Here is a 23,739-nt window from a genome sequence, read left to right on the forward strand (position 1 = left end):
ACAGACTTATTAACATTCAAGACATTTGACGTTATTCTTTACCAACACTATATCATTGCTGTCACAGATTTTTTATAGTCAGAAAAGTGTAACCTGTGGACGCTGAAATCTTTGTAAAATGACAAATCTAATATAAATACTGTATACAGGGAAATATTCGGCCCCATTTTTTTTCGCACCTTTCGCCCTCATTGCCAGTGGGCGAATTTAAGACTGGGCGAATTCCAATGTCTCAGATTATCTCTCTTTAACTCATCTTTGTTTGGGCAAATTTAAGACGGGGCAAAACCGTTTGCAAGTGTAGAACGACAAAAATAACACGGGGCAAAAGTAACCCAGGATACAGTATTCAATGAATAAAATGACAAGATTGATGAATCTGACAACCTATAATTCAAAACAGATTTCTGATCGATATCAAGGATATCTACAATCTGACACTCCCATCAAAACTGATTTCTGTTATATATTAAGGATTTTTTTTCCCAACATACCGATCAAAACAGCTAGATTTCTGACAGATATCGATTCAGAAGATATTTACGGTCTGACTCTATGAACAAAGTGATATCTGACAGATATTTAAGATATTGACTATTTTAATATCATACTCACAGGTCAGGGAGGTCTTTCTCAGCATAAGAGAAGAGTAGTGGGGTGACAGATCGTGCAAGTTCGTGCTCCTCGAACTGACCGGCGGCATCCTGCTGACAGTAGTCCTGTCTGAACACCAGGGGGAGCCCTGACGTGTTCACCAGCCAGTATGGGGCTGTCACGTGGATCTGGACATACAGGGCAAAGAATGTATGCATCATGATGATGAATGTTTAAGAAATTAACCTCACACACTTCCCTCCACCCCAAATAATTTTTTATATACAATCATGTACAGTCATGTACTGTGACAGTGGATCTTCAAAAAGATAGCACACAATGTACATGTACCTTCAAGAAGAAGAAATCTTAACATCAAACTTAAACTAATTTGGTCTACTGCAAACAATTTTCTCTAACAAATGACTAGTTGTAGTTATTGTAATAAAATGCTTTACACTGAAATAAATATATAGTCTATGTTTAACAAATCAAGGCTGGTTCCTAAGAACTTATACTAGTTACTGTTGCAAAATTGTCTTTCATGTGAATAAAGTTGCTTTAAGTCTCAGAAAAGTTCTGCATTACAATGACTGTCCCACACAAAAACCCAAGTTTAAATATTATCTACTTTCAGTTTTGAATCTGAAACTAACCGACACGGATCCCCCCTTCCTGGAGATGATCTTGATGAGTAGCTCCAGCAGCCTGCCCTTGGTGTCGTACAGCCGGATCTTGACCTTGTGGTACTGTGGCCCGGTGGTGACCGGGGGAACCACCAGCTCCTTACAGGTGGGGAAGTTCTCCAGGTTCAGACCCAGCTCCAGGGGCTGCTGGGGGTCGGCCTGTAACACACAGAAACAAAGAAAGTCAGAGGGACCCTATGTCGTTGTCATGGTATTGCCCAATGGATACTGGAAATTCTTGCACAAAACACACTCAATGTTTGTATTACCCGGTAAAAGGGATAATATTTGAGAAAATAAAATTCAGCACTCTTACATAGGCTTATATAGAGAAATAAGCTTCAAGAAAATGCAAAATCAAGTTGAATTTTTTGAACACTTATTAGACTTAGTCTAGGAGAAAGCATCAATAAGTCATCTTTAAGACTAAAAAAAATTTCATACTAATTTGCTGAAACTAGTCACCACTGCTACATGTAAATCCTGATCAGAGGCTTCAAATACAATTAAACCCCTAACATCCTCATAATGATAAACTCAAAAAAAATAACTCAACATTTTAATACAAGGAAAATAAGCATGAACAGACAGGATATACTGACAGCGTGTAGGTAAGCCTTGTCCTTGGCCTTCACGGTCCCACTGATGGCAGTATCCTTGATGTAGTACCTCAGCTCTACGGGCAAAAGGTTACGGATAATCACCGGGGGTCGTATCGACAGCGTGTGACCCGGCAGGATCAGACTCGAGTCCTCGGTCAAAAGCTGTTCTGGATAGTTCTCCCGCTTGACCGACACACAGAACCTTTAAAGAGAAAATGCATCAACATATACTAAGCTGCTTTTGCTAAAATTTATAAATACTAGTCTAAGATTGATTTCTAAATTAAACACAACACTAATTTTATTTTTTTGACAAATGTGACTTAAAGAAAAATTGACAGAATTTTTGTGCTCACATTTTTTTCTCAGAATTTGATGCAAGACCACAGAATCATGGAATTAAATAGGAGAAAAAAAAAGTCAATTTTCATTGGTGAATTAATGAACAAGAGAATCTGTGGGAAAAGAAACCTCAATGCTTTCTGCTTGCCTACCTGTAACTTCCAGACCCATCTGGTGAATCACACTTCATTATTTTCTCTCTTACTTCTCCAGCCAACCCTACATTCTGCCAGTGTATTGTTTCATTACAGTACTTAACAGGCCAATCAGAGGGCCTGATATAAAGCATGGAAGACACATATGGAAGTGGGAGAGGCAGGCTTTCATTGGCTGGAATTTCCATAATGTTGAATTTTCCTTAAAAAAAATCATAATAAGTTTATCACTATGGCTACCATGATTGCATCAAAAGCAAATCATCATAGGGAAAGAATACTTTTGAAATATAAATTTGGAAGAAAATTGTTAATTCCTGCAGTACTTATTATCAATTGAAAATTCTTTTACCCTCCAAGCCCAAGTCGGTGGCCATCTTGAGATCGATGCCCGAGTCGAGCTCATTGCGGACAATGAGGGCAGACCGGACCGTGATAAGCTTGCGAGCCTTGCCCTCCTGCTTCACGTCAAACACCACCCGGGCTGGCTTCTGCAGGGAAGGGTCATGTTTAGAGCTGTAGGTCAGCTGGAAAATCAAAGGAATTGATACCAGAATTTGAAGCAAAAATGTTAGCCTGTAAGATGCATGGTTAAGATGAACAAGGTTTGAAGTTTCATTTCAAAACCACATGATATTTGATTGATTTCATAGTTAAGTTACTACATCTTATATGGACCAAATCAGTACATTTTCCCATTAAACCTTCAGACTGTACTATGTTTGGTTCAGTACTTACCCCTATGAGACCTTTGGTCTGTGTGACGTCCAGTTCAGTGCGATGTCTGGTTCAGTACTTACCCCCATGAGATCTTTGGCCTGTGTGACTTTTGGTTCAGTGTGATGCTTCAATACTTATCCCCACAAAACCTTTAGCCTGTGTGACGTTCGGTTCAGTGTGATGTCTGGTTCAATACTTACCCCCATAAGACCTTTGGTCTGTGTAACGTCCAGTTCAGTGTGATGTCTGGTTTAGTACTAGCCCCCATGAGATCTATTGTCTGTGCGACTTCTGGTTCAGTATGATGTCTGGTTCCGTACTTACCCTAATGAGACCTTTGGCCTGTGTGACGTTCAGTTAAGTGTGATGTCTGGTTCAATACTTACCCCCATGAGACCTTTAGCCTGTGTGATGTCCGGTTGGGCATGCCTGAAGTACACTCCAACACGATCCACCGTCACATTGCTCAGCTTCATCCACCCATCCACCTTCACCACCAACTGATTAGTGCTCAGTTCATGGGTTTTCTGCAAGCATGTAAAATATGATTGTAATGACTAAGTTACTGCAATACACAGTTACTATAACTACCGGTATAATTATGTAACACAAGACTGAAAGTTTTTTTCCTGCAAAAATCTGAAATTGTTTTACGACATGTCATTTCTCAAATTTATATCTTTTTGTGACAGTCATATTCATGTCTTTTTTTAACAAAAGAAATCATTTTACGTTGTGCAGTTTTTACAAAAGGAATAGTTTTACATTGTGTTGTTTTTTACATTCAATTTAGAAATTCTTTACCTCATGCCGGTTTTTTTCCTTGTTGTGGAAGAAGAACGGCATCTTCTCGCCCGACTCCACCTTCTTCCACTCTGCTGCCTGGATGTAATGATCATCCTTCTGAGTCTTCCTTCTCCCAGATCTGTAAAGAAAAATTCTGAGTGAAAAAGTAACATTTTGTATACTATATTACTATAGAAATGTCCTCATTAAAGTTTGCTACTTGAGAGAAATGCAAATCTTAATCAAATTGCATCTAGTTTTTCTTCTTCATCTTCATTAAAATTCAGAAAAATATGTGTTTGATATAAATTATGCTAGATAACTGTAAATTCATACTGGGCATGTCTTAACCAAGTACTATTATAAAGGAAATCTCACTAAATGTACATATCAACTACGAAATTATTAAAACTTCTTGTAACCAGCCATCTGATTGGTTGCTTTGACTTACCTTGGTGTGGTGGTTACCGTGGTGAACCACAAAGTACAGCCCGTTTCATTGGACAGCACAAAGGGAACAAACGGCACACGTCGTCTCTGACAACTCACAACGGAGCGACTTAATGGGTGGGCCAGATTCTGAGAATTTGCTGGGCTAAGAAAATAAATTTTAGTTTTCTTTTCAGAATCCAAACCTATCTTGCATTAATTTTTCTCCAACAAAAAAAAAGGACAGATGAGGAATATTTACTAATAGAATATTTAGATGTTATGACTTATTAATAGATAACACAGATGACCTTGAATCTGTTCATCACCATTTATCTTTGATTTTTTTTGTGTGTAGCAAACTTGACATTTGGTTACTTGTTAAAGTCAGTCTCAGAAGAAAACCACAAAGCTGAATGCACCCTTATTGAGTGGTCTTATTCCCCCCCCCCCCCTAAAATAACTTATTTTTTTTAACATTAAATATATGCATGTACACAGTCAGGTAAATGATTTGGTTCTTTCAATGACCTACAGAAATAACACTGTGAGGCCAAAAATAAAATAAATGCATTTGAAACATTTTTGAGGCAGGCAGATATTAATCTTTTTTTTAAATTCACAGCAAAATTTGCAAGGGGGAATACCACAAATTTTTAATATCTTAACTGAGTTATTCTCCTTTACTTGCCAGAGAACTAACACATTTACTGAAACAGTTGAACTTCGATATCTCGAACGCTCTTCTCTCAAATACAATGAATATGTCGAAGACCCAACCACTCATTTTTAGGTATTTACCCTCAATATCTCAAATACTTGGGAAATCTCAAAGTTTTTAAACAGTCCAATTTAGTTTGGAGATAACGAAGTTTGTTTGTGTTATTTTTGGCCTACGACGGTTGACTTACACGCCCTGCCTGTAGTAGTCCTCGGACCAGGTCATCTTGGTCTGGTTGTAAAGCTCCAGCAGGGTGCTGGTCAGGTTCAGATTCAGGACATCCTGGGCTGGGGAGACAAAATATCAAGGACAGCACTCAGAAGTTGACCAATAATTTGAAAGTGTTTTTATTATTATAATAGCGATGTTCTTAAAAAATGCCTAATCCCTATTTCCCTATTTTCTTCTATCTTCTAAGTTGAACATATTAAGTAACGACATGACTATGAAAAACAGTGTTACGGTACTTAGTCTAGTTAAAAACTGAAACTTGACTGGGACTTGAACAGAGTCTCTGAGCTTCCAAAACTTAATATGAATACAAGATATAAAGATTTTAACAACTTGAAGTACATGTATACTTTTAATAATAGATAACCATCATTACCACTGATCTGTACGGCTGTCTTCTTCTCCGTGTTCTGGTAGTACTTCTTCCACTCACAGCGACACCTGTAATTGTGGACTCATTTCTTTACAACTTTTCTAGACGTACAAGTACACGCAAGTCATAAAATATCATTCTATATTTCCGAAATAAACTAGAAAATAATATTGTCTAACTAATGAAATCTATATCTAACTACAATGTACTATGTTGTACATCTTTGTAAAAGAATATACTGTACATCTAAATAAAATGCAACTGCTTTTACATGGCGGATGTTAACTGCATTTACATTTTTACTGGTAAATATCTGGTACTGTAAATAATACATGTATTTTTTTATTAACAGTGATTTCTAGGTCTTACTTTTCACTATTCTGTGATTCAAAATGCCCCAAAAATTGTAAGAAAAATCTACTATTATAGTACAGTAGAGTCATTTACATTAATTTGATTTTTTAAAATTCTTGCAAACCTCCTGCATTTTTATGTGGAGCCCTGAAAAAGAATCCAAACAGTGTCTTACTTCCACTGCTCGAGGAAAGGTTCCCAGCCGGAGAGTTTCCTGTTGTAATAGTCGCCGGTCAGAAGGAAGGAAGCGAGTCCCTCCTGGCGAGGCGAGAGCTGCTGAGAGAACTGGATGGAGCTGAACGCGATCTCCGCAAGCGGTACATCAGAGTCGCCACAGTCGTCAATTAGACACACGCACACTGTGGAAGACTTTACCTGAAGAAAAATGAAATAGGAATGAAATATTACACTTCAAGCAGGTGATTTTTTCCAGACCTGATATTAATTAATATTAATAGATTTTAAAATGAGTGCACCTCCAAGATCATAGTATTAACTTTGAAAAATGTAAAATATGATGTTCAATTCCGTTTTCTCCTCCCTGGGCCCCTCTTAGTTGTATCTATCCTTGTAATACCATCTTACATCTATTCCAGACCTATTATACTGGGTCCCCCTCCTTAGACCCCTCACACATCTATCTCTGTAATATTGAGTCCCCCCTCCTTGGACCCCTCACACTTACATCTATCCCTGTGATATTAAGTCCCCCCTCCTCTGGTTTGCTCCTCTCCTCTGGGGTGACATTCTCTGTCAGCCACAAGGCCGCCTCTGTCAGATTCATCTTGTTGAGGTCCAGGGCTTTCTTACAGTCCTCCGTACTGAATCCCATATCATACAGACTGGACAGCTTGTTAGCTGCAGAGTAAAGGCAAAATGTATTACTTACATTAGGTTTCATTACTTATTACAAACACATATTAATATAATGTATGTAATCAATGGTAAAAGAATCTGATGTCTGAAAAATTGCGAATGAATACATTTATTTACAAAAATTTGAATAATGTAACTCTACAAGGTTTACTTATCTAGTTTGGCAAATATACTGGCATTAAAACTGCAGATGCAATGAGCTGGCATAAATCAATGAAATTTTGAATAAAAAATGATTTTATGGAGGGGTGAAGGGTCTTGTAGTTTATTAAAAATTACTTTCTGTTCAAAGAGATGATATCTCTGGACAATGAACAGAGAGTTTCTTACAGTGATTCTATATATCTAATAGCCATGCACTACCTTGGTAGGTTTTATCAGTTGGTTTTTCATGCTGCTGTGCCTTCAGAGCTTGCTGTGGGATGGAATTCAAGATGGCCAAAAACATCTTCATGTCAATGTACGACAGACGAATGTTCATAACATTGAATGTAACCTGAAGCACAAAGGAGAGAACAATAATATTATGTTAAATAAATATAAATCATTCATAGTTGTTGTAAAACTTATGAAAAGTATGTAGACACTAGTGCAATATTTTTATAAACCAAAAGTTCGAAACCAATTCTCGAAAAAGGGAAAAGTGACCAAAACGTTTGTTGACTTGTTGTTGACTGTAATGCAGTACAATGTACCAGAGTCTGCCATTTACCAGTACATTACTTGCATAACACATAAAATTTACAAAAACTGGCACCCCGCCCACAAACTATAATGACTTCACCTTACCTCTAGCACCAGGTTCTTCTGGTGGACCTGTGAGGCCTCCAGCAGCCCCCCGGAGCTGGACAGCTTGTGTTTGGGGAGTGGATTGGCGTTCAGGTCCACATGGATGGTCAGTGGATCAATGATGGACTGAGCTGTCTCCTCCTCGGCTGTCAGAGAGCAGGAAAATACCTCCAAAGACTGGAGAGTGCACGACAGGATCTTGTCCTGGGCCTTGGGACGGAAATTCAGTATGGCTGTGCTCTGTACGTGGAAAACCAAAGAAATTCTAATTTTAGTATTAAGTGAATTTTTTAATTTTTATTTTGAAAACAAGAAAATAAGAGATTAAGCAAAGCAATTAAGGATCAAAATTAATTTTCAACAATATTTTTTTCACAGTTTAAGTTAACATCTCTGTCAGTGTCAGTTGTCATAAAACTGCATGCTGGTTAAATTTCTGTCCGTGATAACTATCAAATTTTTCAACCACCAGATAATATCTTCAAGTTGGTCATCATAAATCATGTCTTATATATGTGAGTGAGGGGCGTACTTTGAGGATGACAGCATTGGTATCCCAGGTGGTGCTATCCTCCACCACAATAAACTGTGTATCTGACACGTTCAGCTTCATCTCAAACGGCACCTCCACCTGGTAAAATAATCACACAATCAGGGGCATGTATATCATACAAAATGTGAATGATTAAAAACTTGTGGATCCTTAGTTTCAGTATTCTCCTGCATACCCTATCTTGTCTGATTTTAGTATCAAATTGAATATTACATTCATTTTATTTAAAATCTGACAGAACATCAAAATATCTTGAATATATACCTAAACTCAGTCCATTACATAATTCATGATCCTTTGATGAAAATAACCATGATTATGAACATAACAATGGCAGATAAAACTATACATAATGATTTCATCTAAACATCACTTGAATTGAAGTGTATCCAACAATAATTTATAAAGATACTTTTTGACAAATATTGACCAGCCAGTTTATTTGAGAATCAGTCTATACAGTAAACACTGTTACAGAGGTGGTTACCTCCTCCACGATTGGCCCACGCTTGGTCATGATTCCACTGGACACCGTCAGTGGACTGGTGGTTTTGGTGGAATCCCGCGATGACTGTCTGCTGACCTCGGGGGAAGCCATCTCCACATCATGGGATGCCACTTCTTTTTCTATATGATATCAAATATTTTTACTTTTAATGAAAATTATTCCAGCCCAATGAAAAACCAGGACACCCACTCTTTTTCCTTCCTTTCCCCCCCAAAATTCAACCAAGTCTTAGAATAGTCTTTCACCATTTCATCTTTACACATATTAAAACAACTTTACATCACCCTCAACTCATGATCAGTTTGCACCTTGATAAACTTGGATTCCTCTTGCGAAAAAAAAACCCACTACAGTAACAGTTATTTTTCAAACTATAATCATTTCTTAATGAATCCACCAAAATGACTTTTTATTCCTATAAATTAAAGCTCTCAAACCTTTTCTATAGTTGGATCTACCCCACAAACTGTTTCAAATTACTGAAAATAGCAAGAAAGTATAATGAAGTCAGACCTTGTTTGAACGGATCATCGGGACTCTCCATGAGGAAGTCCCGGATGGACAGAATCCAGTCAAAGATACACATGACCTTCATGTTGTTGAGGATGACGGAGAACTTGTTGGACTCCTGGGTCGCTCGGTAGTGGAGCTCCAGCTGGAACGTCTTGGACTTCTTACCCCGGGGGCCGGGCTGTAGGATCTTCTCAAACACATTGGGACGGACGTTCACTGGGGCATCTGTGTTTGAAAAAGAAGGCAATTGTAGCTATATTATATAACTTAACTGTTCAAGTCTTCAGTTTTAAAGTTCCAGCATGCATTTAATTTTTACAAGTGGCATAGTTTAATTGCAAATTTTTTTTTATAAGAGCTTCCAGTAAATGCAGACTGAATATGTCATATGAGAAATTAAAGATAAATAATAATTCTTTGCCTTCAAGATTTAATATAATACTAATCTTTTAGCTAAATTGTAAGTTTAACTTAGAGTATTGTGATGCTAACCTCTAAATCTTGTGTCACTGATGACAATTTCATTTGACACCAGATCTATGTCTTTTGATTGGTCAGAATAGCTGTCAAATTTAAGGGTGGAGCAGATGAAATCCAGCTTAGCCAATGACTGCTCAGGACACTCCTGGCCGTCGGCATGAGCCAACAACAGCTCCACAGTCACATTGTTGAGATCAATTGCCATAGCAATGCCCTGCCATACTTTTCCACTTAGCACCGTCTGTAAAAATGGAAGTAATCTTAGGATCTTTCAGAGTTTATATGAATAGCATTTGAAGACAAAATTATTTTAAACATTTACATAATTATGTGTTTTACATACTAAAAGTTCCTGTTATTAAATAATGAGTAAGTTTAGAGTGGTATAAATTCAGTGGAGAAGTTTTCACAAGCTGCCATAATGTAGCCCTCTCCGATTTTTTTTTATCTGACATTTTCTGGAGAGGGCTTCAACCCCCAACCCCCGAAAAAAAAGAAAACGGGGAGAGGACTTTATTGCATTTTAGTTTTCATCTGTCAGAAATCACAATCATTAGTAAACTGATTTACATAGACATTATCTTAAATTCAGAGACAGAGCCACAATTTTTACAAGTAAACTAAAATTCAGCATCAGGACCAAGCAATTTTGGTTGAATATAACTGCAGTTCATTTTATCCGATAAGTTTATAATATTATTATATACAGTTCTAAATTTGAAAAATTAAATTAAATTTTGACATCATTCTTCAATTGTAAACCTGAATTAATTTAAAGTGGTTTTGCTGTTACATAGTACTCAGTAAATACATACATCAATGACTGGGTCCATCAGATGGGCCATCAGTTGCTGCTGGAACTGTGGGAGTTTCTCACCCAGGTTGTGGTCCAGGATCCCCCTGACCAGGCGGTACTGGGCGGGGTCAAGGGAGCAGTGGACCGAGGAGAGGGTGCCACTGACGCGGAAGTCCGGGGCCGAGTGACTGATGTCTCCCTCCAAGTTCCGCTCCACGACCAGTGTCAGCTGGATCTTTTCTTTCAGGGGGCTGCCACCCTGTGATAAAGTCAACCATTAATTGAGAAATATCAATATTAATTTTTTTTATTTTATTCCCAACGAGAATAAGAAGCTAGTTAGTCCACTACTAAACAAGTAGTTACAGTAAAACACGGTTATATTGAACACACTTATAATGAATTGACGCTCACAGCAAAGTGATTTTCATTCCCCATGTTCCCTGGGATTTTATAACATGTTGTAAACTTGAAGGATATAACAAATTGTGCCTATAACAAAGTAAAATTGCCCTGGGACTTCGTTATAAGCGTGAATTACCTGTATTATGAGCATTGTTCTGGAAATTATGTACAAATAAAAGAGCTCTTGAAATTGTGGTGCAGACTTATCCAAAAACTGAATTTTGACCAAAAAAAAACTTTGCTTTTTCTGCAATTTTAGTTAAAAAACAAATCACAGTAATACATAAATTTTATTTAACTGTGTATCAGAAGAACAGCAGCACAAAATTTATTTGATGTCTGTAAATAATTTACATGAGTGAATTCCTACTTATTCTCTCCTGACTTGCCTGTTTTTGCACCATGAAAGATTTGAACTCCAGGTCCTGCCCACTTCCATCATAGCTTTGCTTGTTGACGCGCTCGGCTGAGTACAAGTTCATGTCCTTCAGATGAATATTCATGATGTCCAGCAGACACACATGGTCAGCCTCAGTCCTGGAAGTTATCATCCTAGACCGGTTCAGAGAACTAGTGGAGGGGGTCTTCCTTACCTTCCCCTCCCTCATGCTGTCGTTCATGCGTAAACGATGCTGGGACGTCATGCTTGATGAACTGTAAAACAAGGAACTGGAATCGGGGAAAAACTCTGGATCTACGCTGCTTCCCTCTGGTGACCTCGGCGATTTGGGTCTACTTCCTGTTTCCGTCGGGTCGTAGATTTCAAAGTTTTCCCTTACAACGCTAGTGGGAGACCTTTGATCCTGCTCTAGACTACCATAGATACTCTGCAGCATAGGATTCCCCATGGATGCCATTGGCGGGTTATAGCTGTCAAACAGGCTCTGAGTCATCCCAGTGGCAGCAGAGGAACTGCCCATGGAAAACTCACTGGATTCTGACTTGGCCATGGATGACAGGGATTCTTGGGACCTGGTTCGCTTCATACCATTGTCATCTTGCTCGAATGTCAAAGTCCCGGGTTCTCCGTCGTAGATGAAGCAGTTGTTGACGGTCAGCTTCCCTAGGTCTGCCACTAAAATGTCAGTGGATTTGGAACTGTGGGGTAGCAGTATGATTGGGGAGTCTGCATTGATGTCCAGTTTGATCCTGGCTCCTCTTGTGGCCTTGTCTGTCACCTGTGGCAGAGAAAAAGACTATACTAGTACTACAACTATTGATTTTGAATTTCAAATTAAAATATCATAAATATCTGATGAGCACAATACAAAATATCCAAACTCAATCATAATGAATTGTGAATGAATTCAAATGAATGTATTTAGTGCATACACCGTTAATATACTATTAGTCATTTATATATCTCAAGTAATATCTGAGTGATTTGATCTTTGTTCAAATCTCTTCCCTGTTGATCTAGTGTTTTACATGGGATTGCATTACTTTTACCCTTTTCCCAACTGAAATCCCAAATATCTAGTATTATCCTAGTTTTACCCGTTTGCCTGCGGAGGCTGCACGGTATCTGCCCAGTACATCCTGGAGCTGTAGGAAGTGTTGGAGGAACGCCACAAACTCCATCTGGAACCGGTTTGTGTGGATGTAGCGTACGGAGGCCATCTGTAGCTTCACGCTGATGTCACAGTCCCTCACCAGGTTAGGGTCGGGAGGACCATATCTGCAGAAAAAAGAATTCATTTCAGACACTCAAATGATAGAATGCATTATGAATCAAGGACTGGAAAGATACACGTCTTATGATTTAAAAAAAAATGTTTTATTATTTTTTGCAACAGCTACCACTACTATACTAGATTTTGAATCAAGATTAACTTCATTTAATCTTTAAGTTATTTCTAATGAGTACTTAGTAGTTCACTTCCAAAATGTTTCAAAAAATACTGAGAACAATAATTTTTAATTTTGAATGTTAAACAGTCCTATAATTATGTCATCATGAAAAATGATGATTCTATGTATGAGGAACTATTAATAGGAAATAAGAGGGGTCCAGGGAGGATGATTACTTGAAAATGTCGAACACCAAGGCCTGGTCCCCGACGGTGATGAACCTCTCTCTATACAGACTGCCGTGGGGCGATTTGTCGATCAGCGAGAGATTACCCAGCTGTCCTGAGATTGCCATGTTCTCATCTCGCAGGTTCACGTGAGCTGACAGTAGCTTCACATTGGCTCGAGATAACTCGTAATCAGGTTTGTTCAGAATTAGAGTGAAGCTTTTCACCTTGAGGTTAACTACAGAATTGACCGCCGGTTCATCTGAAACTAAATTCAAATATCACACTATGACTGTCCAGTTAACTGCTTGTACATGTTTTGTTTAAAAACCTTTGTTGGACACATAAATACATTATGTTATTATGTACCCATTTAACATGTATTGAATATGAGGTTTTTTCTCCATAACTGTCATGTGAACAATAGAGGTAAAGATTTTTATTTCAGAATATGTAATCATTAATTTTATTCTGTTTCTGTTACATTCACCATTCTTCCCCATTTCTATAACATTCACCGGCTGACTTAATTCTATAACATTGACACTTACTGGTAAGCGGGAGGCTGACTTAATTCTATAACATCGACACTTACTGGTAAGCGGGAGGCTGACTTAATTCTATAACATCGACACTTACTGGTAAGCGGGAGGCTGACTTAATTCTATAACATTGACACTTACTGGTAAGCGGGAGGCTGACTTAATTCTATAACATCGACACTTACTGGTAAGCGGGAGGCTGACTTAATTCTATAACATTGACACTTACTGGTAAGCGGGAGGCTGACGTCACTCTCCATGCTGGCCTCCAGCTGACTGACGTCCGGGATTTTGGCCCCCATCCCCAGGAAATCCAGCAGCACCACCCACGTCTGTAGATTGACGTTCGCGTCCAGACAGTTAAAGTCAACATCAATGAAGCGGTTAGTCTGCAAGAAAATCAGAGATAAAGTTAACACATTTGGACTGATGTATCATGAGACACATACCCCTCTGTCATATTTCTCTGTGTTTTGACACATACCCTGTCATATTTCTCTGTGTTTTGACACATGCCCTGTCATATTTCTCTGTGTTTTGACACATGCCCTGTCATATTTCTCTGTGTTTTGACACATACCCAGTCATACTTATCTGTGTTTTGACACATACCCTGTCATATTTCTCTGTGTTTTGATACATACCCTGTCATATTTCTCTGTATACTGGGATGAGTTTTTGTCAATCAGCTGTACTTTGATGTGGACCACGTCATCCCTTTCATTAGCTCTGTCAACAGACGGTCGCCGTGAGGTTCTCAGGGATGGGGGAGGGGTCTGGGGACAGGAACCTCTTCTAGAAATAAAATATAACTGTTACATAAGTTTAATTACGTAACATCAAAGATTTTGAAATAATTTTTGGCCTCCATCTGTTTGTTTTTTTAAATTTATTACTTAAAAAGTTTTTAACACTAAAAAAAAATATTCAATTGATGCCAACCAATGCGGTATTCTTATTATTAATAATAATTATATAATACAGTCATGTAGTAGATACATTTTTGTATAATAGAGTTTGATTTGATTTCATGAAAAATTATACCCAAACTTAAAATTTATTGCACATTATAATCTATTTCATATCAAACAAGAGGCCCATGGGCCACATCGCTCACCTGAACAGCAGTTCCTTGTAACATTGCATTCGTAGCATATGCTTTTTCTATTTTAAACATTAAACCCCTTTCTGGGGACCCAGGTATGGTCCGAGGTTTATGGTTGGCTTGAACAACATAAATAGTAACATAGGAATGAAAATGTGTAGCACTGCTGTGGGACCGCACGTACACAACCTGAAAAACTGAACGTAGAAGAGTTCCACTTCAAGAGGAATAACTCTCAGACTGTACAGAACATCAAGAAAGATAACTCTTGGTTCCACTACATTAGAGTTTACACAATTTGAGGATCCTTGCATAGTAATCTCACAAACTGTAGCATTATAGTTCTCGAGAAAAACTTTTAAAATACATTTTCAATATATCTTTCTATGTTAAACTTTGAACCCCTCTTGGGGCCACAGTATTAGTCCAGTGCTAAAGTTTTAATTATTTGGAATCTACATTATTTAAGGATGCTTGCATAGTTATCTCACAAACTGAAGCATTATAGTTCCCTAGAAAAAGATTTTTCAACATTTTCCCTCTATATTTCTATGCTAAACTTTGAACACCTCTTGGGGCCCCAGTATTAGATTGAGGTCACGGCTTTTATAATTTCGAATCTACACTATTTGAGGGTGCTTACGTAGTTATCTGACAAATTGATGCATTGTAGTTTTCAAAAAGAAGATTTTTAAACATTTTCCATATATACCGGTACTTCTACATTTAACTTTAAACCCATCTTGGGTCCCTAGTATTAGTCCAGGGGTCACTATTTTAAAACTGTCGAACCTTCATTATCCAAGGTTGTATGCATGATAGTAATCTCACAAATTGAAGCATTGTAGTTCTCGAGAAGAAGATTTTTTAACATGTTACCTTTATATTTCTATAATAAACTTTGACCCCATCTTGGGGCCCCAGTATTGGTCCGGGGGTCACGATTTTACCAATTAGGAATCTACATAAGCAAAGGATGCATGCTTAGAAATTCCACAAACTAAAACATTGTAGTTCTTGAGAAGAAAATTTTTAAACTTTTCCTTTATGTTTTTTAAAATGTTTAAATTTTGAACCCCTCTTGGTGCCCATCAATATTCCGGGAGTTACAATTTCTTGAATCTACATTATTTAAGGATGTACATGTCTTGTATGCATAGTAATATCCTAAACAGTTGCACTATAGTTCTTGAGAAGAAGATTTTAAAACATTTTCCTACAGATGTTAAAATCTAAACCCCTACTGGGGCCCCACTTTTTGTTCGGGGGTCACAATTTTTACAATCTTCACAATATATACAACCTTTTGTGTATGTATTGGCATTTTTGGTGAAGTGGTTCTTGAGAAGAAATTTTTTAAACATTTTTCATATGTAGTTCTATGTTAAACTTTGAACCCCGCTTGGGGCCCCAGTTTTGGTCTGAGGGTCACGATTTCTACAATTTAGAATCTTCATTATACATACAAGCTTTTGTGTAAATATTGGCATTTCTGGTGCAGTGGCTCTTGAGAAGAAGATTTTTTAAACATTTTCCTATGTATTTCTATGTTAAACTTTGAACCCCGCCTGGGGCCCCAGTTTTGGTCCGAGGGTCACGATTTTTACAATTTAGAATCTTCACTATATATACAAGCTTTTGTGTAAATATTGGCATTTCTGGTGCAGTGGTTCTTGAGAAGAAGATTTTTTAAACATTTTCCATATGTAGTTCTATGTTAAACTTTGAACCCCGCCTGGGGCCCCAGTTTTGGTCCGAGGGTCACGATTTTTACAATTTAGAATCTTCACTATATATACAAGCTTTTGTGTAAATATTGGCATTTCTGGTGCAGTCGTTCTTGAGAAGAAGATTTTTAAAACATTTTCCTATGTATTTCTATGTTAAACTTTGAACCCCGCTTGGGGCCCCAGTTTTGGTCTGAGGGTCACGATTTTTACAATTTAGAATCTTCACTATATATACAAGCTTTTGTGTAAATATTGGCATTTCTGGTGCAGTCGTTCCTGAGAAGAAGATTTTTAAAGACATGCACCCTATACTTATTGTTTTGCAATTATCTCCCTTTTGAAAAGGGCTGTGCCCTTTATTTTAACAATTTATAATCCCCTTTCCATAAGGATGCTTTGTACCAAATTTGGTTAAATTTGGCCCAGTGGTTTTTGAGAAGAAGTTGAAAATGTGAAAAGTTTACAGACGGACGGACAGACAGACAGACAGACAGACGGACGGACAGACGGACGGACGGACGACGGACAACGGGTGATCAGAAAAGCTCACTTGAACCTTCGGTTCAGGTGAGCTAAAAACACACTAATTGGATACAATTCAAATGTATAACAGTTACAGTTACACATGAGTAATTGTACTTAAGACCAAATGAAAGGTAGAATTTAAATTAATTTAATTTCTTAAAATGTCTTCTTCATTTTCAACCATGAGTCAGAAAAGATTTTTTCCTAGGCTCAACTTTTCACCTGCTAATAATCTTGACATGAATTAAGATTATCAAATACACTTAACATACACATCATAATTACTTATACAAGTTCCCTTACCCTGCAGGTTTTCTGTGCCCAGAAGTTGTGGCTGACTGAAAGGCATGCATAGGACCACCTGGGGCCAAAGGTTTAGTCACATGACTCAGGTTGTCATGGAAACTGGAAGGCAAAGAGGAAGGTAGTGTGGCTGTCGGCATCAAGATTGTACTGTCCGGGCAAGAATGCGACAGGAAAAGTCTGGGTTTCAAATGCTCTTTATCATCTGACTTTGGCACCCTTGAAATCAAGAGGTATTTGTGTTCAGATTTTTCATTGGCTAACAAGTCTTGCATTGTTAAAGACTGCAGCTGGATTTCAATAATAGTGCTGTAGGAATTGCTCTTCTCAAATTCCATTGAAAAGTTGTGAAGTTTTAGATCCACAAGTCCCTTTTCACCCTCATCAAAATCCCCCTTCAATATGACATTGAACAGAGGCACTTCAAAGGCAATTTTCGTTATCATCCCAGAATCCTCTTGATTTGGGTCGGATTTCGGAGTTTCTTCCTCTTCAGACTTTACAGAATCTTCTGGAATTTCTGAAAGGGTTTCCTTGCTTTTGTCTTTCTGCACTGACGCAAAACTAGTTGACGATGTTGTCGCAAAGGAAGCACTTTTGGATGCCGATTTCTCATCATACGTCAAGTTATCAACTGTCTGCAATACTTGTTCATAAACAACTTTCGACAGCTCCAGTTTGATTGGGGTTGAGATTTTGGCCATGACCTCCACCACATTTTGTGAGGCCACAGTATTTTGTGGGCTGCTTCTAGCTGTTTCTTCCCAAAGATATACTGTTTCCATTTCTTGCGCCCTTGAAACATTCGTGTGACCAAGATCGATCACGATTTCCACCGTAGTGTCATGCATTATAGGAATGCCACATTCACTCTGACTATACACACTTTTGTTGATTGCACTTTGATCAAGAGAGAAATCTTGTTTAGATTTCGGATTGTCTATATCTACCACATACAAATTCATGTCCTTAGCCTCCACTCTCAACCTCTCATGATATATCACAGCTTGTTCTATTTCCTCTTCCACCTTTGCACCACGAGCATGATTGTCAATGGAGATCTGTCCTAGGTGTGCCACCAGGACTTCAGAACTTGACGAGCTCCTAGGAATAACTATCACAGGGGTCTCCAGTTGTGCATTGAGAATAACTTTTGTTCCAGGTTCTTCACTGAAATTTTCAAACTGACTAGTATCATCCAATGATTGGTTGGAATAAAAGGTACTATCATGTATATTTGAAAGACTTCCGAGCATAAAAGTGTCTGATGCCCTCTTGTTCACTATCTTAGTAGCTACTTCTGAAGCAGCCGACTTGAGAGATGTCGCCACTTTAGTGGCGTAATCTTTAAAGTCAGAAAAGCACTCTGCGATGTCATGGAGCAGTTTAGGTGAATGCACATAACAAATAGACGCCATTGCCAGATTCACATTCATCACTTTCTCATCTTGTCCTGAAATTTTTCGCAACCTGGGGGACTCAAATACATTCATGTCTTGAAGAGTTGTCGTCTGCTGCATGCCCTTCAGAAGACGGAAGCTGAACGCCTCTTTCTGATCCTGCTGGTTGGTGAAGAACATGGACTCCTGAGCAGTTTTGTACATGATGTCATGAAGTGGAAGCTCATGAGAGAGCATCGAGTCCGTTCCCACGCTGAACACGTTCTGGTGTTTTATGTCGTCTGCAGACACGTCCATGATGTGGAAGCCGCCCAGAGAACCCGACACGTCCCAGTCCTTGTCTGTCAGACAGAAATATCATCATACATGTAGTGGTGTAATGTTTTGCAAACAAAGTACCGTACTGTGGAATCTTTTAAATCAATGGGGGCCAAATTATGTGGATTCTGGGTTTTTTGCTTATTTGTGGGGAATGATGTAATTTTGTGGATGCTTCATTTTCAGTTACAGTAAATTAACCAAACTCTTTCAAATTTTGTTTTCAGTGAGAATATATATTTGTGGCGGAGGGCTACCCACTAATACCACGAAATGGAGCCACCATGAATTTTAATGATTCCACAGTATGTACTTATTAAAGCATGACACTTTTGCAAGATACATGAAAATTTCAAAATACATAAAATATTGTATGTAAATTTTTCACCTTATGATTATATAACATGACCATACACTTTTAATTAGAAAAATATGCTTACTTCTAAAATTCAATCTGATTCAACATTATTGTTTTTTCCATAAGATTGTTACCGGTATTTATCTATAAACTCCTTTTATTATCAATAGTCAAGTGAACAGTTGAGTACCTATGGTGGCTTGGACTTTAGCAGAACACATGGTTGCCGTGGCAATCTTATGAGCTTGTTTCATTCCATCCGTTTCTTCAATCTTCATCACAAGAAGGTTTAAACGACTGAAGTCTGCTGTTATTTCAAATTTGTCAGGCTGAAATTAACACATATCAAAATTTTGAAATGTTTACTGCTTAATCATGTTAATGGTCTTTTACATATTAATATGCACTGAAAAAAAAAATTTCTTCAAAAGTCACACCTGTCCAGTGGTTAAGACATTTACTACTGAGCGGGTAAAGGAATGAATTGTGAACTTTCAATACAAATAGATAAAACTGGTCCTCTACCATTGAACTGGTTCCTGTGGCCATATTGCTGACAATAAACGACTTGCTTTGGGCCTCCATGCTTGAACCCGTGACCTTGGATGGGGTAAGACGCTTCACAAAATTCAATAATTCCATCATGGTCTCACAGTTTCCTGGAAAGAAAGGGTAAACAATATATCACATGTTACAGATCTGATACTGATGTCAGTTTGCTATGCATATATCTAGACAAGCTTGTAATACCAATTTAAACATCATCCTTGGCAGAATATATAATTATATTTATTTAGAATATCAAACCAAGAACAGTGCATCATTAACATTATTCTCAACAGAATACATGATACGATATGTCTTGTCAATGATAAAACTATCTATATATGATTATAGCAGCCTGCTATAAATACATGTAGTATAAAGTCTGATACCAGACAATAAAGATGTCAAGAATAATACTGCTAGTTTTAAGACTTTTTAAACTAAATTCTTTCAAATTAGGTACAATCATATTATCAATTTTTCAACATCACATTCTAATCACCTATGACATCCAGACTGTTAAACTGCATGTTCGCAATTTTAAGTGGACATCCGGCCTCATTACTTGGCGAGTCTTCGTCAATGAGCTCCACGTCCAATCGGATCAACGCCTCCGAATCCGGAGTGGGAGACATGTGACTCCGTCCGGACTCGGACTTTTTCCGCTGGTCTGTGGGGGTGTTTCCTGCCGTGGAGGTCCACAGGGAGTGGATGGCAGTGCTGATGGCCTCTTGGACAGACTGCAGGTGCCCGCTGTAGGAGGGAGGGGGAAAGGTCTCTACTGGGGATTGGGGGTAGTTGGGGGAGGTGGCAGACATAGGTGAGGAGGGGTCTGACCCCAGCAGACTTCCACTCTTACTGTCCAATCTGCATATTAAAATTCAATCTTAAAATGTGATTTAAAACTACGGATATGATCAGGAGTACTTCTGCACAAGTTAACATAACTTATTTAGATGTTTTTTATTCAATTTCTAATAACTATTTTTTTCATTATCTAGTAGTAAATCAATATATAAGTTATATATACAGATACAGTGTAATATAAAATAATGAAAATTATCAAAATCTGTCTCGGAGTCCCTCTTGCATTTATTATTGGAAAGCAACACATATTTTTAAAATATCAACATTTGCAATGGCCGTATTTATAGATCTTAATTTAACTTACGTGACGTGTTTGTGTGAGGCCACCAGAAGTTCAAAGTCGGGACCGTAGGTCTGCAGGGCGTCCACTATTAACAGGCTCTGTACCGACACCTGGACGGCAGTGTCAAAAGGTCGCTTGTTGACACTGGCCTTGACATTCGTGACCTGTAACTCGGCTAGAGGTCGTCCACAGCTGTGGATCTCTAGTTTGAGGGAGCTGATGGAGAACTGACCCCAGAGGAGCCGTGAGTCCTCCAACCCCGCCACTGACCGGTGAGGCTCATCCTTCTTGCTCTGGTCAATTCTACAGACAATGATGATGGTAGAACTTTGATTGGGGTACATGTACATGTATCTTATCATTGTTATCAATTTCATAGCTGATGGCTTACTGAAAAATCTAATATCTTTAATTTTGTCAGAGAAGCTGTAAATGTTTCCATGCTTAACAGGAAAAACAACTTGGTTGATTCATATCTAAAGTCGATTTATGTAAAACTCACCAAATTTGACTTTTTTAATTATATGACCGTAGTTAACGTATCTTTATAGCTACCACATATATTTTAAGAATACAAAACGAAAAGAAATTAGCAGCATATAATTTTTTTCATAACCAAATGTTAATCCTAATGCAAGTAATTTCATAATGGTGAGATGTTTTAAAATATTCACAAATCTGATGTAAGCTGACATTTAATGAACAAATGAACAGTGCTTACAGCTTAAATTTTATCAAAATAATACAAACCTGCTGTCTCCATCACTGATGGAGGTGCTGATCTCACTGAGTTCTCCCGAGACTGAATCGGTCATCGACATGACACTCTCTGAGCTTGGTACGACGTATGGATTGACGTATGCCGTGGATGTCATCATGATGTCAATACATCGCCTCATGGCTGTCACCTGAATTCAAGGAAAAAATTCAGATGATATTCAGTTAAGCACGAGTCATTTACTGTATAAAATGTACAGTGACCATTAGTTCATGTACATGGGAAATAATCGCCCCCTGTTTTTATTTTCGCCCCTTTCACCATTGTTGTCATCTGGCGTATTTCAATGCCTACAATTATTTTTCTTTAAACACAACTGTGCCTTGGTGAACTCAATACGGAGTGAAATTGTTTGCAATCGTAGAAGGGCGAAAATTACATGGGGTGAAAATAACCCTGTATAGTGCATAGTTACAGTCGTTAAAAGTGTAACTAACTGATGATAATATATTGACTGGTAAATAAATGAAATTGTAGTTGCTCCCTATCACACACAAAAATATTATAATGATTGTAATATGGTATAAATTGTTTATTTATCTACTAAATGAATGATATCTTCTAGCAATAAACAAATAATTAAAAGGGTCGAAAAATTATCTCAAATCAGCAACATATTCTCCTTTATAACACATGGCTTACTAAAACTAAAGTTGGTTTGAAATCAAAGTGGAAAAAAAAAATCTCTGATAAATAAACAAGTCCTCTAAGATTTTCTCCTTTGAGTACTGCTTTCCTATATGCGTACCTTTTGTTCGTTGACATGGAGGGTGAGGGAGGGTAGGTTTCCTGATACAATCATACTGGGGAACTCGGGGTCTGTGGTGTGTAGCATCCTCCTACAGTGAGAAAACACCGTGTAAAACTCCATCAAAATTTAAATCAAAATTCAATTCCTGTTCTACAGGACAAACATGTAAAGCATATGTACTAGTGTACAATAGATTATCTAAAAAAAAAATCAAATGTGATTTTCAACTACATTATACCAACAATTACAGCAATGCTGAAAGAAAAATCAAAGCCAGATTATAAATTATTATTCATTTTTCCCTGATTACACCCACCATCTTCTCCTGAACGTTTATCAACACTGACTGTAAATCTGAAAATTTCACACTAAGTCTTGTACAAGTTGTCCCCCTTATAACTGTACGTCAGGGAGAGAGAAATGCATGCAAGTTCTAGAGCTTGTACCCAATACCAATGTAATCAAATAAGACAAAATATGTTCAAACTGCACCAAACCGTACAGAGGAGGATCTTCTGCTTAGCAGTAAGAAGGGAGACTACTCAGATTGGTTTGCAATGATCAGTAAAATTCACACTAGTATCAGTTGTCTCCCTTATAAGTGTACAAGGGTGGACCCTCTGCTTACTTTTCAAAGTGGAGGTTGATGGAAAACTTGTCGACCAGGTGGAGGTGGGTGATGCCCCGCCCCTTCACGTGCTTCCAGTTGTCCCTGGGCTTCCCAACCATCACCTGTAGGTCAGACAAGTCCAGGGAGTACCTGCAAAAATACACTTCAGATTGAGGGAGTGCAGACAGATACAGTAGTACATATACTGGACATAAACTTTTATTTTACCTGTTGCAAAATACTTTGCGATAACCTAGACATCACAAATATTATATACCGGTAAATAGTGCCTGTTTGGGAGGGTAACAGTTGAAATTGACATCCCGAGAAAACCATCATCAACCAACGCGAAGCGGAGGTTGACAATGGTTTTCGAGGGGTGTCAATTTCAACTGTTATCCTCCCAAACAGGCACTATTTATTTTGTTATACTGAATGTCTTAATTTTAAAGAAAACATCACTGCTTTTAGATAGGAATAACGTGAATTCTAAGGCGAACCGTACGCGCATGATTTTCGCGCATGTAACAATTCGTAATATTACCCTTTGCTAAGTGCGTTGCTAACGCTGAGGGTAATAGAACAGATTATGAACTGCGTCTAAACCAATCAGATTTCAGTATTTAACATGAAAGTATAACAATTCTCATTATCAACCAGTTCTAAGATCCCAAAATCAAATCCTTGTTCAA

The 23,739-nt window shown here is 38.0% G+C and overlaps 1 protein-coding gene across 3 annotated transcripts in view; it reads right to left on the reverse strand.

The window, feature by feature from the left end:
* Nucleotides 1-23,739, reverse strand: part of LOC105346589 (intermembrane lipid transfer protein VPS13D) — a 62,724-nt gene that overhangs the window by 13,670 nt on the left and 25,315 nt on the right. For all 3 annotated transcript variants that reach the window (XM_066070707.1, XM_066070705.1, XM_066070706.1), the window contains 32 exons: nucleotides 23,066-23,197; nucleotides 22,435-22,525; nucleotides 21,659-21,816; nucleotides 20,930-21,211; nucleotides 20,261-20,625; nucleotides 19,738-19,871; nucleotides 19,403-19,541; nucleotides 17,137-18,877; nucleotides 14,118-14,268; nucleotides 13,703-13,862; nucleotides 12,941-13,199; nucleotides 12,411-12,591; nucleotides 11,303-12,091; nucleotides 10,528-10,767; nucleotides 9,725-9,953; nucleotides 9,233-9,457; nucleotides 8,699-8,838; nucleotides 8,191-8,289; nucleotides 7,659-7,898; nucleotides 7,233-7,365; nucleotides 6,679-6,851; nucleotides 6,169-6,368; nucleotides 5,643-5,707; nucleotides 5,226-5,322; nucleotides 4,337-4,480; nucleotides 3,904-4,024; nucleotides 3,486-3,626; nucleotides 2,732-2,906; nucleotides 2,377-2,581; nucleotides 1,883-2,084; nucleotides 1,251-1,439; nucleotides 616-782 (listed from right to left, as the gene is read on the reverse strand). In XM_066070707.1, coding sequence (XP_065926779.1) covers nucleotides 616-782; nucleotides 1,251-1,439; nucleotides 1,883-2,084; nucleotides 2,377-2,581; nucleotides 2,732-2,906; nucleotides 3,486-3,626; nucleotides 3,904-4,024; nucleotides 4,337-4,480; nucleotides 5,226-5,322; nucleotides 5,643-5,707; nucleotides 6,169-6,368; nucleotides 6,679-6,851; nucleotides 7,233-7,365; nucleotides 7,659-7,898; nucleotides 8,191-8,289; nucleotides 8,699-8,838; nucleotides 9,233-9,457; nucleotides 9,725-9,953; nucleotides 10,528-10,767; nucleotides 11,303-12,091; nucleotides 12,411-12,591; nucleotides 12,941-13,199; nucleotides 13,703-13,862; nucleotides 14,118-14,268; nucleotides 17,137-18,877; nucleotides 19,403-19,541; nucleotides 19,738-19,871; nucleotides 20,261-20,625; nucleotides 20,930-21,211; nucleotides 21,659-21,816; nucleotides 22,435-22,525; nucleotides 23,066-23,197 — 7,767 coding nt within the window. The remainder of the gene's footprint in view (nucleotides 1-615; nucleotides 783-1,250; nucleotides 1,440-1,882; nucleotides 2,085-2,376; nucleotides 2,582-2,731; nucleotides 2,907-3,485; nucleotides 3,627-3,903; nucleotides 4,025-4,336; nucleotides 4,481-5,225; nucleotides 5,323-5,642; nucleotides 5,708-6,168; nucleotides 6,369-6,678; nucleotides 6,852-7,232; nucleotides 7,366-7,658; nucleotides 7,899-8,190; nucleotides 8,290-8,698; nucleotides 8,839-9,232; nucleotides 9,458-9,724; nucleotides 9,954-10,527; nucleotides 10,768-11,302; nucleotides 12,092-12,410; nucleotides 12,592-12,940; nucleotides 13,200-13,702; nucleotides 13,863-14,117; nucleotides 14,269-17,136; nucleotides 18,878-19,402; nucleotides 19,542-19,737; nucleotides 19,872-20,260; nucleotides 20,626-20,929; nucleotides 21,212-21,658; nucleotides 21,817-22,434; nucleotides 22,526-23,065; nucleotides 23,198-23,739) is intronic.

Source organism: Magallana gigas, chromosome 9, assembly GCF_963853765.1.
Source record: "Magallana gigas chromosome 9, xbMagGiga1.1, whole genome shotgun sequence".
NCBI classification, from domain to species: Eukaryota; Metazoa; Mollusca; class Bivalvia; order Ostreida; family Ostreidae; genus Magallana; species Magallana gigas.